The sequence below is a fragment of the Pipistrellus kuhlii genome, unplaced genomic scaffold (assembly GCF_014108245.1).
Source record: "Pipistrellus kuhlii isolate mPipKuh1 unplaced genomic scaffold, mPipKuh1.p scaffold_m20_p_23, whole genome shotgun sequence".
Lineage (NCBI taxonomy): Eukaryota > Metazoa > Chordata > Mammalia > Chiroptera > Vespertilionidae > Pipistrellus > Pipistrellus kuhlii.
The window spans coordinates 8,635,548-8,653,207 of record NW_023425522.1 but is presented as its reverse complement, the minus strand read 5'-3'; the positions used below and the strand labels follow the sequence as shown (position 1 = coordinate 8,653,207).

The 17,660-nt window shown below is 46.6% G+C and overlaps 1 protein-coding gene and 1 pseudogene across 2 annotated transcripts in view; one reads left to right on the top strand and one right to left on the bottom strand.

The window, feature by feature from the left end:
- The window catches only part of DNAH2 (dynein axonemal heavy chain 2), a 105,107-nt gene that overhangs the window by 21,632 nt on the left and 65,815 nt on the right, over window positions 1-17,660 (top strand). For both annotated transcript variants that reach the window (XR_006742529.1, XM_036452082.2), the window contains exons 11-26: window positions 55-260; window positions 676-805; window positions 1,073-1,255; window positions 2,937-3,151; window positions 8,119-8,265; window positions 9,246-9,402; window positions 9,602-9,841; window positions 10,146-10,334; window positions 10,532-10,679; window positions 11,163-11,355; window positions 12,975-13,175; window positions 13,276-13,432; window positions 14,221-14,395; window positions 14,840-15,003; window positions 16,343-16,504; window positions 16,606-16,709. Coding sequence is in view for 1 of the 2 variants with exons in the window: in XM_036452082.2 (XP_036307975.2) it covers window positions 55-260; window positions 676-805; window positions 1,073-1,255; window positions 2,937-3,151; window positions 8,119-8,265; window positions 9,246-9,402; window positions 9,602-9,841; window positions 10,146-10,334; window positions 10,532-10,679; window positions 11,163-11,355; window positions 12,975-13,175; window positions 13,276-13,432; window positions 14,221-14,395; window positions 14,840-15,003; window positions 16,343-16,504; window positions 16,606-16,709 (2,771 nt within the window). In the remaining variant the exon portion in view is untranslated. The remainder of the gene's footprint in view (window positions 1-54; window positions 261-675; window positions 806-1,072; window positions 1,256-2,936; window positions 3,152-8,118; window positions 8,266-9,245; window positions 9,403-9,601; window positions 9,842-10,145; window positions 10,335-10,531; window positions 10,680-11,162; window positions 11,356-12,974; window positions 13,176-13,275; window positions 13,433-14,220; window positions 14,396-14,839; window positions 15,004-16,342; window positions 16,505-16,605; window positions 16,710-17,660) is intronic.
- LOC118727057 lies at window positions 2,541-2,640 on the bottom strand (annotated as a pseudogene).

Here is a 17,660-nt window from a genome sequence, read left to right as displayed (position 1 = left end):
AGGACTTACAAGTTCAGAAAGGAGACAGGAATTCTCATGTTGACTTCTTTTTAGGTATGTGACTGTCAGTACCATTTTGCCCGCTGGGAGGATGGCAAGCAAGGTCCCCTTCCTTGCTTCTTTGGTATCCACGGGCCCCAGATAACACGGAACTTGCTTGAGATTGAGGATATTTTCTATAAAAATCTGTATATGTTGCGAGCTGTTCGTGGGGGCATCCTGGATGTCAAGAACACCTCTTGGCATGAAGACTACAATCGGTGAGAGAACCGCAGACTGACTCTGCACAGAGAAGGGAAGGGAGTCCAGGGGAGCCAAGATTAGGAGGAGTGGTGAGAGTGTACAAAGGAAAGTGGAGGTTACAGATCCGGAAAAGGGAGGCAGAACCAAATGCAAGGAAGGAGTGTCTGCTGAGATGAAGGGTCAGCCTTTTGGGGCTGTGGCCCAGTTCTGCTGCATACTAGATATGTGACAGGCAAGTTACTAGTTAGAGCCCCTGTTCCCTCATCTGTGAACTAAGGTTAGTGTTAGAACCTGTCTCATTGCCTCATTTTAAGGAATAAGTCGATTAATGCATGTAAAGCACTTAGTACATAACTTAGGATTCTTACTTAGGGGGTGTACTTGGGGGCAGGCACAGGCACCCACTTTTCCACATGCCTCTCTGATATGCAGTTTCCGTGCTGGAGTCAAGGACCTGGAGGTGATGACCCAGAACTTGATCACCTCTGCCTTCGAGTTAGTTCGCGACGTAGAGCATGGAGTGCTGCTGCTGGATACCTTCCACAGGCTGGCGACCCGTGAGGTGTCACTGCCCTCCTGCTTCCTCCACCCCGGCTCTCCTGTGCTTCCCATCTGTTCCTCATGAGCCTTCCAGACACCACCCGCCTCCAATCACGCTTTTTCCCGTGTCCCAAATTGCCAGTGTCTCTTTTCTTCCCTCTGTGGCCCTGGTCTCCGGATCACTAAGGAGTGTGACCCCAAAGCAGGGTGTAGCTTTCCTTGAGGGTGGGTAACTGGGGGAACCCATGTCCCCAGGACATAATGTCAGCTTCTCCCTCTTCTCCGTTAGGCTATCAAGCGCACATATGACAAGAAGGCGGTGGATCTCTATATGTTGTTTAATAGCGAACTGGCCCTTGTGAACCGCGAACTGAACAGGAAATGGCCGAACCTGGCGCCCTACATGGCCCACTATTCTGGACAGGCGTACTGGGTGCGGATCCTGCGGCGTCGCATCGACAGGGTCATGAATGTAAGTGCCTGAACTTGGCTAAAACCTGCCACATCCTGGGAGCGTCCCGTCCAGAAATTCCCTAGAGGGTTTTCACGACCAGAGACCAAGTCTACTCAGGGGAGGGGCAGATGCAGCTCTGTGTGAGGCAGACCATGGCCTTGGATTTGCAGCAGTGGTGAGTGCGGTTGGTAGAACATGGGCGTTTCTTTTCTTTCTTTCTTTCTTTCTTTCTTTCTTTCTTTCTTTCTTTCTTTCTTTCTTTCTTTCTTTCTTTCTTCTTTTTAAAAAAAATATATTTTATATATTTTTTACAGAGAGGAAGGGAGAGAGATAGAGAGCTAGAAACGTCGATGAGAGAGAAACATCGACCAGCTGCCTCCTGCACACCCGCTACTGGGGATGTGCCCGCAACCAAGGTACATGCCCTTGACCGGAATGGAACCTGGGACCTTTCAGTCCGCAGACCGACGCTCTATCACTGAGCCAAACCGGTTTCAGCAGAACATGGGCGTTTCTATCAAGGTGGAGAGGAGGAATGGGCCGGCATCTGAGAAGCTGGGCCAGCAGAAGAGTAATACGACCTCAAAATCCAGAGAACTGGATAGGTGAGACCCTAACGGGCCTGCCTGCTTGCCTAGAAGAATAGGCACAAAGAAACAGAAAGATAAAACGTAAACTTTTGGGGAATAGAAGGTTGAAGCTATCTACCTGTCTTCTTCTAATTGGTTCTGGGAGAGAATAAGGCAGCTTACAGCAGCTTAAATCCTTCACCTTCTATAATTTATTTCCCCCCCCCCCCAGCTTTTAAAAATTTATGTATTTTTATTGATTTCAGAGAGGAAGGGATAGGGAGAGAGAGAGAGAAATATCAATGACAAGAGAGAATTATGGATCGGCTGCCTCCTGCTTGCCTCCTCCTGGGGCTTGAGCCCGCAGCTCGGGCATGTGCCCTTTACCAAAATCGGGTCTGAGACCCTTCAGTCTGCAGGCCGACACTGTCCACTGGGCCAAACCAGCTAGGCCCAACTTTCTTCTTGAACTGAATCTTTGTGCTTCTATTTCTTTATTTTGACTCCATTTCTTCATGGTTCCTTGGTCTCTTCTCACTCTTTTTTGTTTGTTTCACCTTCTCTCTAAATAAGCAATTTTTAACCTTCTTCATCTCATGCCACACACAAACTAATTATTGAAATTCTGCAGAATACACAAAAAATGTATTTTTTGCCCAGCCGCCAAAAAAAATGTACAATTTTGATTTATTCACATTGGACGATTATTGTTGTATTGGCTGTTGTCATTTTTTAAAAATATGGAACGAATTTGCGTGTCATCCTTGCACATGGGCCATGCTAATCTTCTCTGTGTCGTTTCAGTTTCAGTGTGTGTGCTGCTGAAGCGAGCACGGCTGTTGTCATTTTTCAATTTGACAACCTAAGGGAAAAGAGGCCAGTGCCCCTGACTACTTGTCAGGTCTGGCATGTTTTAAAAATTCTTGTAGCACACCAGCGTGCTGAGGAACACTGGTTGAAAATTGCCGGACTAAGTAGTTAAAATCAATCTCTGTAGCAAGCCTCACACGTATTGCTGGCGTGTGTGTGTGTGTGTGTGTGTGTGTGTGTGTGTGTGTGTGTGTATGTGGTCTCTGGGAGATGGTCACATGGAGGAATGTGGTAAGTAAACCATTCGTGTTCTTCCTCAGTGTCTTTCCAGTGCTCATTTCCTGCCCCACATTGGGACCGGAGAGGAGAGTGTACATACCTATCAGCAGATGGTGCAGGCCATTGATGAGCTGGTTCGAAAAACCTTCCAAGACTGGACAGCAACCCTGGACAAGGACTGCATTCGGCGGCTGGATACACCGCTGTTACGCATCAGCCAGGAGAAGGCGGGCATGCTGGATGTCAACTTTGACAAGTACAAGACCCACCCCATTCCTTCTGCCTTTATCGGACTCCTTCTGCCTATTTCGTCTCTGGTGCCATTCCCTCCCCCAGTTCTCCCAGGATTTAAAAAAATATATATTTTATTGATTTTTTTTTTAGAGAGGAAGGGAGAGGGATAGAGAGCCAGAAACATCAATGAGAGAGAAACATCGATCAGCTGCCTCCTGCACAACCTCTCCTGGGGATGTGCCCACAACCAAGGTACATGCCCTTGACCAGAATTGAACCTGGGACCTTTCAAGTCTGCAGGCCAACGCTCTATCCACTGAGCCGAACGGTTTCGGCCTCCCAGGAGTTTAATGCCCATCTCCTAGTGTTCTCTCTATCCTCTCTAACTCTCTCTCATACTGAAATACGTTTCCTATCACTTCCTAATTTTAATTTTATAATTGATCTTTAAAAGAAATGGTTTAAAAAAAGAAACCCCACTGACCTACTAGACCAGTGATGCAGGTGCTCTGCCACTAGATGGCCACGGCGGCTCAGCTAAGTCACCCAAACCAGGAGCCATGGTGGGGCTTTCCTGAGAACTGACGGGGCTGAGAGTATTCCTCTCCTACAGGCTTTACAACTGTGACTTTTCCCACACAATTATTTAAAATGTAATCAATTCATTTACTAGTTATTTAACAATATGTAGTGAGTGCCTTCCATGTGCCAGGAGCCAAGATAGGCACAGGACATTTATATGATGGGGAAGCCCCTGCCTTCTGTCTCCCTGGGATGAAGGGTTATATCTACTCTGGGAGCGGTACTTCCTTCCCATAGAAGATGCAGGAGAGAAGAATGAAGAAGGAGCTTTGTGAGGCATCTGTGTACAGAGATTACAAACCTTCTGGTGACAGTTTTTTCCTGATTGGGAGGAAATGACTTTTTACTTGATTGGTTTTGGCTCCCTCTTGTCATCAGCTAGGCCCTGTAAGAAGAGGTATTTCACACATTTCTAGGCTGTTGCTACTAGCATTGGCTTTAACTCATAGAACGCATTTCTCTGTTGGGCAAATTTAGAAGGGGTTTTGCCAGAGAAGCCTGTGCAGAGATGGAGTCTGAGGGACATATGAAACCGAGTGTGCCTGTCCTGGGCAGCTGAAGGCAGCCTCCCAGGGGAGACGACACGCATGGTTGAGGAAGGAAACAGAAGGATCAAGGTGGACAGTCAGGCCAGAGGGGTGGGGCAGAGGCATTAGTGAGAAGGACAGAGATGTTGAAGCCACACGGATAAGGAAGCAGCTGAGAAGATAAGGGGAAGAGGTTTTCGAAAAGTCTTTGATCAGTGGCGGCTGTCGGAGCCCAGCTTTGATGGAGTTCATGGGTTTTTGAGGTATGGCTGAATAGGATCATATAAAAATGGCTTTATAGCCAAAACCGGTGTCACTCAGTGGATAGAGCATTGGCCTGCGGACTAAGGGGTCCCGGGTTCAATTCCAGTCAAGGGCATGTACTTTGGTTGCGGGCACATCCCCGGTGGGGGGTGTACAGGAGGCAGCTGGTTGATGTTTCTCTCTCATCGGTGTTTCTGACTCTCCATCCCTCTCTGTGGAAAATCAATAAAGTATATTTATTTTAAAAAATAAAACAAACAAACAAACAAACAAAAATGGCTTTATAAACCAATAATAAGATTTTGGAGAGACATACGACTTAGGCCAGTATTGCCCTAGCTATGACATTCACAAGCACATAATGGAGTTGACTTTGCAAGACATATTCTCGCATCAAGCTGGGCATCCCCAAAAGAACTGGGTTTGGGAGACACCCAGACACACTTGTAATAATACTAATATGAGCACCCAGAGTCCATCAATTGCCCTTTTCCCATGAGCAAAAGGACAGTATTCAAATAACAGAATTTTATTAAACACCAGTGGTGGATATTCACATCTTGAGTATGAGATAAAACAAAATTTGAGAAAGAGGAAAGAGATGCTATAAGTAAGCACTGGGTGGTGGCTGCTTCCTCTCAGGGTCAGGCAGTGAGAGTGAATAAGGCAGAAGCTGCAATGCCGGACAGACCAGAGTTTGAATCCTGGAGTAGATCTGTTTTGCCATGTGACCCCAGGCAAGCCGCTGAATTTCTCTGAACCCAAGTTTCCTCAGCTACCTAAAACATTCTTTCCCAAGGTTGTCACAAGGCAAGGTAATATGTGTAAAAGTCCTCACAAAGAATAAACAAATCAATAAACATTATTTTATCTTTTAAAAAATCACCTCATAAAACTTGGTAAACATGGCATTTTTCAAAAACAAATTTAGGCTGAAACCGGTTTGGCTCAGTGTAGAGCGTCGGTCTGCAGACTGAAAGGTCCCAGGTTCGATTCTGGTCAAGGGCATGTACCTTGGTTGCGGGCACATCCCCAGCAGGGGGTGTGCAGGAGGCAACTGGCCGATGTTTCTCTCTCATCGACATTTCTAGCTCTCTATCCCTCTTCCTTCCTCTCTGTGGAAAATCAAAAAAATATATTAAAAAAAAAAACAAAAAAATAAAACAAAACAAAGTTAGGCCCTCGCTGGTTTGGCTCAGTGGATAGAGCATTGGCCTGAGGACTGAATCCGGGTTGGATTCCAGTCAGGGACACGTGTCCGGGTTGCGGGCTCGACCCCCAGTGGGGGGTGTGCAGGAGGCAGCTGATAAATGATTCTCACCATTGATGTTTCTCCCTCTACCTTCCTCTCTGAAATAAAAACATTTACAACTTTTAGAAAAAGTAATATATGCACGTTATAAGATTCAAAGGGAGAGAATGAAAATCTTCCTCCACTGCTGTGCCCAGTGACACAGTTTCTCTCTGGAGGAAGAATCAATGTTGCCCGTTTCTTGTGTAACATTCCAGAGGCGAGTATAAAAGCCTAAGAGACCCGCTGACCGGCTGGTAGCTATGACACACACTGTCCACCAAGGCATGCAGGAGCTGCCAAACAACAGCAACTTTGCAGAGTGCCCTCTCACACTCTGGACCCCTCGGGGGATGTGGGACTTTCAGTTTTAGCCGATCCCTTCAGGCCTTGCGGAGGGACCCCACCTGTGCATGAATCAATGCACTGGGCCTCCAGCGTCTACATAAGTACATTAGGCTTTTAATATAAATAGTAGTATACTACGCACACTGTTCTGTACTTTCAAAGTCTTTCAAAATTTTTTCCATTATGCCAGTACCATGCTGTTTTGATTACTATAGCCTTGTAGTATAGTTTAATATCAGATAGAATGATACCTCCAACTTTGTTCTTCTCAAGATTGCTATGGCTATTTGGGATCTTTTGTGGTTCCATATACATTTTTCGATTATTGTGCTAGAATGTTTCAACCAGACTTCTTATTATCTTGTTCCCTTCCCTCCATAGTGATATATTTACCTAATGTTTGAACTTATACTCATCTAGTTAGGATAAAATTAAGATAAAATTTTCCTGTCTGCCCTGGTCATCTCAAGGAATACATCAGATATTTATCTAAAATTCCATTTGCATAATCTTTATAGTAGAGTTTACAAGGCAACTTTGAGCCAAATATATATGGCTTGGGTTTAACTGAAACCCAAATATTAGCTAGACACTTCTTCCAGAGAGAAGAAATGCTCCTATCCTTTGGCAGTTGTTTTCTAGAGAGTCTGTTAGAAGCTGCTTTACATTTTTGTGGTTTTAAGGTAAAACTGCCTCAATCCAGTAAATAATTTATAAGGGGGCGGGGACCATAATCATAGGGAAGGATATGAAAAGTCTGGGCTCATCAATCCAGTAAAGAAATCCAAGACAGTTCCAGCTCTTCCAAAGCCTAGTAAAACTCCAAGGAGGTGCAAGTTACTTTTATCTATTTATTCTTTGTGTTCAATGTCTAGATAAATCTTGAAATAAGCGTACTTTTCAAATGTGCTAATTGTCCCTAGAATTACCTGAGTCTCCCTTAGTCACGGAAGCCTTCCAGTCCCTAATAGCACCTAGTTTATCTCACAAGGGCTTTTACTATCCCACCTCATATCCCAAACATTTGAACTCTGAAGTCCAAATTGGCTTTTACCACATTTTATGGCCAGCCCAGCTTTACTGATTGCCCTTATCACAAACATATTCCAGATGTTGTCTGTACGCTGGCTGAGAAGAGCTGTTACAACTATGTAGATAGCAGATTCCTCTGAGCAGTGGAATTGTCCAGAGCAGGCTTGGGGACTGGCCTCTGTTTGTTTTTTGTGTCTGGGGCTTGCACTTTCTCCTTCCTCCCAGGCCTATAGCACTTCCTCCACTGAGTCAGTTCATCCTGGGTTGTCAGCACTAAACTCAGCTCACCTTCCTACCGCTGCTGCCTCACCGCTTGTCTGAGGATAATTATAAAAATATTTTGCAAAAATAATTTCCCACATTTATTGCTTCTTAAAAATTATACTTTTATTGATTTCAGAGAGGAAGGGAGAGGGAGAGAGAGAGAGAGAAACAGCAATGATGAGAGAGAGTCATTGATCAGCTGTCTCCTGCACTCCCCACACTGGGGATCAAGCCCACAACCCGGGCATGTGCCCTTGACCGGAACCAAACCTGGGACCTGTCAGTCCACAGGCCAATGCTCTATCCACTGAGCCAAACCGGGTAGGGCCACATTTGTTTCTTTTCATATAGTATGCTTGTCAATACAATACAATTTTTACTCCAGAAATTTATTGACAAACTTCAGGCAAAACCTGAACAGCATTGTGAAAAAAGTTTCTCATGGAGTTTTCAGCTCAATAGCAGGAAGGTATTATATTATCCAAATCTGTGCTTTTGGCTGACAAGTTTAAGTTTCACTCCTGTGAGCTTTACTGCAGGCTGATGAGGAGGAGGGGGTGCTGCTTCGTTTCTCATCTTTCTCTGCCTCAGCACTGCCCAGCCCTGCTCTGCTAGGTCTGTTGCTGGTGCTTATGCCCACAAGCAGTACCTTCAGCTGCTTTGCTTTTTTTTCTCCACAAGGTCTCTGCTGATTCTCTTTGTGGAGATTGACTACTGGGAGCGGCTGCTGTTTGAGACGCCCCATTACGTGGTGAATGTCGCTGAACGTGCGGAGGATCTGCGTGTTCTTCGTGAAAATCTGCTACTTGTTGCTCGAGACTACAACAAGTAAGGCCCCGTCCTCATTGCAGTCCTTCTGCGTGCTTTTCACCTCCTTTTTTAAAAAATATATTTTATTGATTTTTTACAGAGAGGAAGGGAGAGAGCTAAAGAGCTAGAAATGTTGAGAGAGAAACATCGACCAGCTGCCTCTTGCACACACCCCCACCAGGGATGTGCCCGCAACCAATGCACATGCCCCTGACTGGAATCGAACCTGGGACCCTTCAGTTTGCAGACTGACGCTCTATCCACTGAGCCAAACCAGTTTTGGCTTTTTACCTCCTTTTTGTTGTACCTGCTCCATGAGGTTCTTTCCCTGTGGTATCCATCCTTTACATTCTGTCCGTCTCAAAAAGATGTTTTTTGTCTCTATGGCCCTACAACTATTCCCTTGTAATTTTGTCTTCTAGCTTTAGGGTAGAGAGCAAAAACAGCCAGGTCCTCTTCCACCCCATAGGGCCATATATATAACCCTGGGTCACCTCTCTAGGAATGAAACTGGCATTCAGATTATGGACACAGCATATCATCAGATTCATTGAACCAAGGCCAAGCAGTCAGTTCTTCTCTTAATGCTCTTGGTACTCACTTCTGGAGTGAGGCTTTGTTCTAGGTCGGGTCCCTTTTTCAGCCCAGTTAAAGTCCAAGGGGTGGAAGCAGCAGTCTCTTTTGGGTGTCTATCCATTGTGGTAGCCACTAGCAGCATATGGCTATTTCTATTTTAACTACTTAAAATCCAATAATTTTTTTTAAAATTTGGTCACTCATTTGCACAGGCTACATTTCAGATGCTTCATAGCCACACGTGGCTGGTGGCTATTGTATTAGCACCGAACAATGTAGAACATTGCCATCGCTGCAGAATATTTTATTGGGAAGCACTATCTAGAATTATGAACTTTCAGATTTCCCCACCGAGTTTCTGGTGTGGAGGAGAGGTCCTCAGAGCTTGTCCCCACCAGCTAGCAGTCTGCTCTTGTACACAGGATTATTGCCATGCTGTCCCCAGATGAGCAGGCCCTGTTCAAAGAACGCATCCGATTCCTGGATAAGAAGATCCACCCTGGACTCAAGAAACTGCACTGGTCCTTGAAGGGGGCCAGTACCTTTTTCATCACAGAGTGTCGTATACATGCCAGCAAGGTAGGCCACGGTCATTAGACGGTAAAGGCGGAGCAAAAGGCTGGTGCATGGGAGGTTAATACCTGAATCTTAGGTAGTGGTGGAGAGCCAGGGAGAAATGGGAGATAAACGAAGCATGCTTGGGGAAGGGCAGAATTAGGCCCAGAGGGTCTCTTCCGAAGCTGAAGCCCCCACCCTATGGGGGCGTGTCTGAGTCCAGGTACAGATGATTGTGAATGACTTCAAGGCATCCACTCTGACCATTGGCTGGCGAGCCCAAGAGATATCAGAGACACTGTTGGTACGCATTAGTGGCAAACGGGTGTACAGGGACCTGGAGTTTGAGGAGGACCAGAAAGAGCACCGGGCAGCTGTGCAGCAGAAGCTGGTGAACCTGCACCGGGATGTGGTGGCCATCATGACCAACTCCTATGAAGTCTTCAAGAATGACGGCGCTGAGGTAGGGGTCCTGTGGCCAGGGGCTTTGTGGTTGGGGAACCCCCAGGCTCCTATCCCATCAGGCCGTTCTCTTGTGTTTTTGTGGGGTTTTTTTTTCAATCTTCCCTCCCCACCCCCGCCCCCATCCCAGTATGTGCTTCTCAAACATCCTGCTCTATTCTTGGATTCACCCAACCTTCAGTCTGTCAAACCTTCCTTCTGGACCCAGAGCCCTGCCTTTCTGTTTAACCAGCCTATTTCCATCCCCATTGGCCAGACCTGCCATCTTCCCTGAGGATTCTCTTTCCCTTCCCTCTTCCCACCAGATTCAGCAGCAGTGGATGCTGTACACGGTTCGGTTGGACCACATGATGGAGGATGCCCTGCGACTGAATGTGAAGTGGTCACTGTTGGAACTGTCCAAAGCTATCAATGGGGATGGAAAGACCTCCCCAAACCCACTCTTCCGAGTCCTTGTCATTTTGCAGAATGACCTGCAGGGAAACGCATCACAGGTGGGGACCACTTTGCCCCCAATACCTGAAAATGATCATACTTTAATCTCCAGTCGCCCTCAATCCTTAAACTTGACCCTTGACCTTGAGTTTATCCTTTGGCCTCCAGATCTGGTTCTGAGGTGTTCAGCCTTACCAGTCCGGAGGCCTGTCTCCTCCGTGGCCCGTGCGAAGGTGCTCTCCTTGTGTCCCCACAGGTGGAATTCTCACCCACTCTGCAGACTTTGGCAAATGTGGTCAATGACATTGGCAGCCACCTTTTCAACACCATCTCTGTCTTCCGCCACCTCCCTGAAATTCTCCTCAAGCGCAAGTTTTTTCGTGACCCCATTCATTCGATCGTGGGTGAGTGGGCAACAGGGAGGGAATTTAGTGCAGGGACAGCAGAGGCTTAGGAATGAGCAGAGCTAGGAGGAGAGACCAGGGCTGTTTCCAGGCATACTGGGTCAGTCATCTCCAGTACGGATGGAAAATGCAGGTCAGGGGGCTAGATTGGGGAAGGAAGCAAAGGCAGGGATGGAGGTGAGAAAATTAGGTAACAGATGCTCCTGGGATTTGGGATTCAGGGTGGGAGATTAGGAAGGAGAAATTTAGGCCTGGGTCTCGGATATAACATGATCAGATACTAACAGAGGATATATCTGAACTCATAGATTAAATTCATACTTAGACTTTCTGCCTTCTCCTTTATTTTCTAATGCTCATGTTTGAGTCTTATTCCTTTGTGGAGGTGACATTAGAGTGAGGATCTGGGGCGGTGGCCGAGGGCCAGGCTGGAGTTTGGGTTGAAGTGAAAGTTAATGAGAAGCATTTTGCCGGGTCCTGCAGAGCATGATGAGGACATCAAGAAGATCCAGGCCCAGATCAGCAGTGGAATGACGAATAATGCCAGCCTGCTGCAGAACTATCTCAAGACCTGGGATATGTATCGGGAAATCTGGGAGATCAACAAGGACTCTTTTATTCGTCGCTATCAGCGTCTCAACCCCCCTGTCTCTTCTTTTGATGCAGACATTGCCCGGTAAGCAGGGCAGGTGGATGCGAATGTCTGTCTCTAAAGGTATAGACTCTCAGGAGGCTAGAGGCTCAGAAGGAAGGCTGGGGCAAGGAGAGGTGCAGAAAGTGTGTCCTCAGCTCGAGGAGAGAACGGGGCCTCGGGCGCTGGACCTTTGCTTCTCAGGGGTGGAGATCAGATCAGAGCTGGATAAGATTTAGGGAAAAGGCCGTTTGGTGGGTAGTACCCATAGGGTCCTGTTGGAAAGAAGGAAATGCTTGGGATTTAAAGGATGAGAGAAGTGAACACTTCCATTTTAAGAAGGTAGGTTGGAGTTCATTTGAAGAAATTGCTTAAATTCTAAAGTCAGGAAAAGATCTCCCATCTCTTTGTTCTCTGGTTAGTCATACATTTATTTTATTTATTTATTTACTTACGTACTTATTTATTTATTTATTAAAATATATTTTATTGATTTTTCACAGAGAAGAAGAGAGAAGGATAGAGAGTTAGAAACATTGATGAGAGAGAATCATTGATCAGCTGCCTCTTGCACACCCCCTACTGTGGATGTGCCCGCAACCAAGGTACATGCCCTTGAACGGAATCGAACCTGGGACCTTTCAATCCGCAGACTGACGCTCTATGCACTGAGCCAAGCCAGTCCCGGCAAGTCATACATTTATTAAAGAAACCACCACTGTTCTCTGGATCCTGAGGAATAAAAAGAAATGAACAAGTGTTTTCCACCTGAGGGCTACAGTGCAGTAGGGAGGATAAAGAACAGGGCTTGGGCATCATAGGAACTGGTGAAATCCCAGCTCTACTGCTTTCTAGCTGTGGAATCTGAAGGCACTTAGATTCTCCAGGCCTCAGCCTCCTGTGAAGCAGATATTACACCACTTACCTTACAAGGCTGTGAGATTATTCAATATTGGCACACTTTAAAGTACCGTCCTCATGTACTTGCTATTATACAAGCTTCAAATGTGAAAAGTATATAATTAAGGTTTGCAAGGTCCCAGGGCAGTCAATGGGAGGACATAGGAAAGGCTTCATGAAAGGAGCAACTATGGGGCTGGGCTTTATGCAATGGGTAGGATTTCAACAGGCGGAGGTGGGCACTGGGAGGGCATTTCAGGGAGAGAAAATAGCATCAGCAAAGGCATAAAGATGGGAACATATAAGCATGTTCGCCAAATAGTGAGTATTTGGAACATAGATACACAAAAGGGAGGGTGCAAAGGGATTTACATATATCAGCCAACTTCATTCTCTCCACACCTTGTGAGGTAGGGCCTGTTTTTGTCATCATGATACAGGAGAGGAAACGGAGGCTTCCAACAGTTAAATAACCTGCCTGAGGTCATAGAGCTAGTGAGCACCTATGTGAGCTCAACCCAGGCCTATGTAATGCTAAAGACTTGAATGCCAGACTGAATCTGAAGGCTATCCGAAGGTAGCGGCTGGGAAAATGACATGATCACAGCTGTGTCTGGAGTGGGCTGACTTGAGAGACAGTGGGGTGTCTCTTTGGAGCTGCTGCATAGGTCTGGGTGGCAGGAAATGAGAACTTGAACTAGCATCAGGGCAGTGGGCAAGTCTTCAAAGAAAAAAACATGCTAGCAGGAATATGGGCCTTTCAGCTACACAGAGGTTGCTAATAACGTGCAGAAGGAGGAGACAGTCCTCAACATCCAGTTTGTGCTGCTGGACTGCTCGCATCTCAAGTTCTCGCTGGTGCAACACTGCAACGAGTGGCAGAACAAGTTCACGACTCTGCTCAAGGAGATGGCAGCCCGGCGCCTCCTGGAGCTGCACACCTACCTGAAGGAGAACGCGGAGAAGTACGGGGGGGGGGGGGGGGGGCCCCCCCGCGCGCATGGCACAGCGGGGGAGAGCCTGCCCTGCCCTGTCTCCTCAACTGTGCTCTCTGCCCGACTGCAGGATAAGCCGCCCTCCCCAGACGCTGGAGGAACTGGGGGTCAGTTTGCAACTCATGGATACCCTGCAGCACGACTTGCCCAGCCTGGAGACCCAGATTCCTCCCATCCATGAGCAATTTAACATTCTTGAGAAGTACGAGGTGCCAGTTGGGGACAGTGTGAGTTCCAGTACTGTTTGGTCCATTCCCGTTGAACCCATGCCAGCAGAGGTAGAATGGGAAGCTGATCTTTCACATAGTAGATCCCCCTGCTGTTAGGAGGGACAGCAGACGTGTGTGTGTGTGTGTGTGTGTGTGTGTGTGTGTGTGTGTGTGTAGTAGGGTGCAGGGAGAATGTCGAAGGTTCAAAAGCCATTGAGAGCCATAGCTAATTCAAATGGTATTTCTGGTTAGTTTATGGAGTTCTTTTAAAGTTTCTTTTGTTTTTGTTGTTTTAATCCTCACCTGAGGATATCCCCCCCTCCCCCGTTGACTATTTTTTTAGAGAAAGTGAAAGGGAGAGGAAGAGAGGGAGAGCGAGAGCGAGAGCGAGAGCGAGAGCGAGAGAGAGAGAGAGAGAGAGAGAGATCAATGTGAGAGAGACACATCGATTGGTTGCTTCCCACATGCGCCCCAAACAGGGGGATCAAGCCTGCAACCAAGGTACCTGTTCTTGACTGGAATTAGATCCAGGACCCTCCAATCCTTGGGCTGACACTTTGTCCACTGAGATAACCCACCGAAGGCTGTTGATGGAGTCCTTTTAGGCCCAGCAACTCACAGCCTTGTTTCTTGGGCCTCTTTGCACGTGGAACTTGGCCCCAGACTCCGCTCTGGAAAATCAGAAAAGAGTCCCTAAAGGCGTTGGTGAGAGGTGGACAGAACTTCCACCAGAAAAGAGTCCCTAAAGGTGAGAGGTGGACAGAACTTCTGCTTGAGGATCATCCTCCCCTCTCTGATGTCCCCAGGTACTGGAGATGCTGAACAGTCTCAATGGGGAGTGGGTTATCTTCCAACAAACTCTGTTGGACAGTGAACAGATGCTGAAGAAGCACAAGGAGAAATTCAAGACAGGCCTTATTCACTCAGCTGATGATTTCAAGAAGAAAGCCCATAATCTTCTGGAAGAATTTGGCACCAAAGGTACCCCTTTCGTATCCTCTCCTCCTTCTTTACCGTTGTTGTGACCCAGTCTTTCAAAGCTTGCAGTGGAGGGAGGTGCGAACAAGGATGAGTGTGGGAAGGACTGACTGGGCAGGAAAAGAGCAGTGGCACCTCTGTCAGCGGGTTAGCCCCACCATGGTCTCTGACCTTTGGTCAAAAGACAGCAGCCCAACTCACATTTCTAGTTTTCTTATACCCACCTCCTGAGTTCCACCTGTTTCTGATTCTTGAGCCACGTATAGTGGTTTAGATAAGCTTAATCATCATTCTTTCCATGCATTTTACCTTATTTTCCTTTCCTCCCCTCTCTCGTGTGAGGAAGAGGTGAGATTTACCCACAAAGAGGTAGGAGAGCGATGGCAGTCCTTCCAGAGGACTGTAACCGTGAGTGGGAATCTGAGCTTCCTCTGGGATTTCCCACAGGCCCCTTCACCAGCAGTGTGGGACATCAGGCTGCTCTCGATCAGATCGCCCAAATGCGGTCCATGCTGAATGCCATGAGGGAAGAAGAAAACACTCTCCGTTCCAACTTGGGCATCTTCAAGATCGAGCAGCCAGTCTCCAAGGACCTGCAGAACCTGGAGAAGGTGGGGAACCGAGCTAGGCCCTCGTGGTAACTAAGGATATGGGGCAGGGGACAGCTGAATTTACCCTAAGCACCTGGGAAAACAGCTGGGACCAGGAAGATGGGTGCATGAAGAGCTTTTTTATTTTATTTTACTGTATTTTAAAAAATATTTTTTAATTGATTTCAGCAAGGAAGGAGAGGGAGAAGAGATAGAAACATCAAAGATGAGAGAGAATCATTGATCAGCTGCCTCCTGCACCTTCCACTACTGGGGATTGAGCCTGCAAGCCTGGCATGTGACCTGACCAAAATCAAAAGGTGACCTTCTGGTTCATAGGTCGATGCTCAACCACTGAGCCATGCTGGCTGGGCATGTGTAGCTTTTTAAAAAAATTGATGTAAAATTCAGAAAACAAAAGAACCAGCTAAAAGTGAACAGTTATTCAGTGGCATTTAGTATATTGACAGTGTTGTGTATCCATTACCTCTAGTTTTAAAACATTTTCATCACCCCAAAAGGAAACCCTTATCCACAGCAGTCATTTCCCATCCCATCTCTCCCCAGTCCTGTTGGCCACTAACCTATTTCCTGTGCATGTGGATTTGCCTATTCTGAACATTTTATTAAATGGAGTCATATAAATGTGTGGCTCTTCGTATCTGGCTTCTTTCACTTAGCATGATATCATCAAGGTTCATCTGTTTGTAGCATGTGCCAATCAATGTTTCATTCCTTTTTGTGGCTGGCTAGTATTCTAGTGTATGGATTTACCACATTTTGTTCATTCATTAACAAGTTAATGGACATTTGGGTTGTTTCCACCTTTCAGCTGTTGTGAGTAGTGCTACTCTGAACATGTGTGTACTTGTATTTATTTGAGTCCCATTTCTTGTGGGTATGTACCTAGGAGTGGAATTGCTGGATCGTATGGTGATTCTATGTTTAACTTTCTGAGGACTTGCCAAACTATTTCCCACAGCAGCTGCACCATTTTACACTCCCACTAGCAATGTACGAGGGTTTCTGTTTCTCTGCATCGCTGCCAACACTTACTCCTCGCCCCCCACTTTTTTTTTTGGTCCTAGCCATTCTGGTGGGTGTGAAGTTGAGTCTCATTGTGGTTTTGATTTGCATGTCCCTACTGACTGATGATGCTGAATATACTTTCCTGTGCTTGTTACTTGAGGAGCTTGTGAGGCAAGAGAGTAAAGAAAGAAATCTGAATTGAGGAGGCAGCTCTATTGCCTGGAGGGAAAAACTTTTCAGATGAGAGGAGCAAAGAACCTGAGTGTTTGTCAGGAGGAAAGAGGGCAAGAGTCATGTTACTTAACACATCTTTCTGCTCTCTGCCATGAAGGAGCTAGACGCACTCCAGCAAGTCTGGGAGATCACACGGGACTGGGAGGAGAACTGGAACCAGTGGAAGACTGGTCGGTTCCTGAACCTGCAGACAGAGGCCATGGAGACCATGGCCCATGGGCTGTATCGTCGCCTTGCAAGACTAGCCAAAGAGTTTAAGGTGTGTGGAGAAAGGAGGGAAGCATAAGATAAGTCAATTGATGAAGGGGAGCTGTGCAGGGGAGATTGTCAGTTCTTCTGATGCTCCCCACTTCTGCTCAGGACCGAAACTGGGAAATTATTGAAACCACTCGAGCAAAACTCGAACAGTTCAGGAGGACCATGCCGCTCATCTCAGACCTACGAAACTCTGCTCTTAGAGAGAGGTAAGTCTCCTCCGCTCCTGGGGTGACCATCTAGCCTGTGCTGCCATCTGATTTCTCTCAGTTGTCCCCTCCATGGTGATCATAGCTCTCTGTGCCCCTCTGTCCACACACACACATCTGGAAGAAACCATCCTTAGAGCCTGCCACTGTCCTCTGTTTTTGCACTGTCCTGGGTTCTCCTGTATTCCTTCTCTGCTTCCTTCCCCCTCTGTCTCCTCTCACTTTATGCCATCTGTCTTAGCTAAGCTGTATGCCTTCTGCCATACAAAAGTTATTTTGATGTAGCCAAAAGTATAACTTACTTTCTTTTTAAAAAATAGTTTATTGATTTTTTAGAGAGAGAGGAAAGGAGAGGGAGAGAAACTTTTTAAAATATATATATATATATATTTATTGATTTCTGAGAGGAAGGGAGAGGGAGAGAGGGATAGAAACATCAATGATGAGAGAGAATCATTGATTGGCTGCCTCCTGCACAGCCCCGCACTGGGGATTGAGCCCTGGGCATATGCCCTGACCAGGAATTGAACCGGTGACCCCTTGGTTCCTGGGTCAACGCTGGACTGCTGAGATACACCGGCTGGGCAGGGAGAGAAACTTCTGTGTGAGAGTGTAACATCCCTTTGCTGTCTCCAACATGCCCCCTACAAGGGATCAAGCCCACATCCAGGGCATGTGCCCTTGACTGGGAATCGAACCAGCAACCTTTTGGTGCACAGAACAATACCCAACCAATGAGCCACACTGGCCAGGGCAACAACTGTCTTCCTTTATGGTTTTTGCTTCTGTGCCTTGTTTAAGACCTCCCTTACCCCAGAGTTAAAATTCATCCTCTGCAACTTTCTTCTAATTCTTTATACTTTTGTTTTTCAAGTTTAACTTTTGTAATACATCTGGCACTTATTTATGATAGAAGGGTCCTTTGAAACCATTGAATATAGAATAAACTAT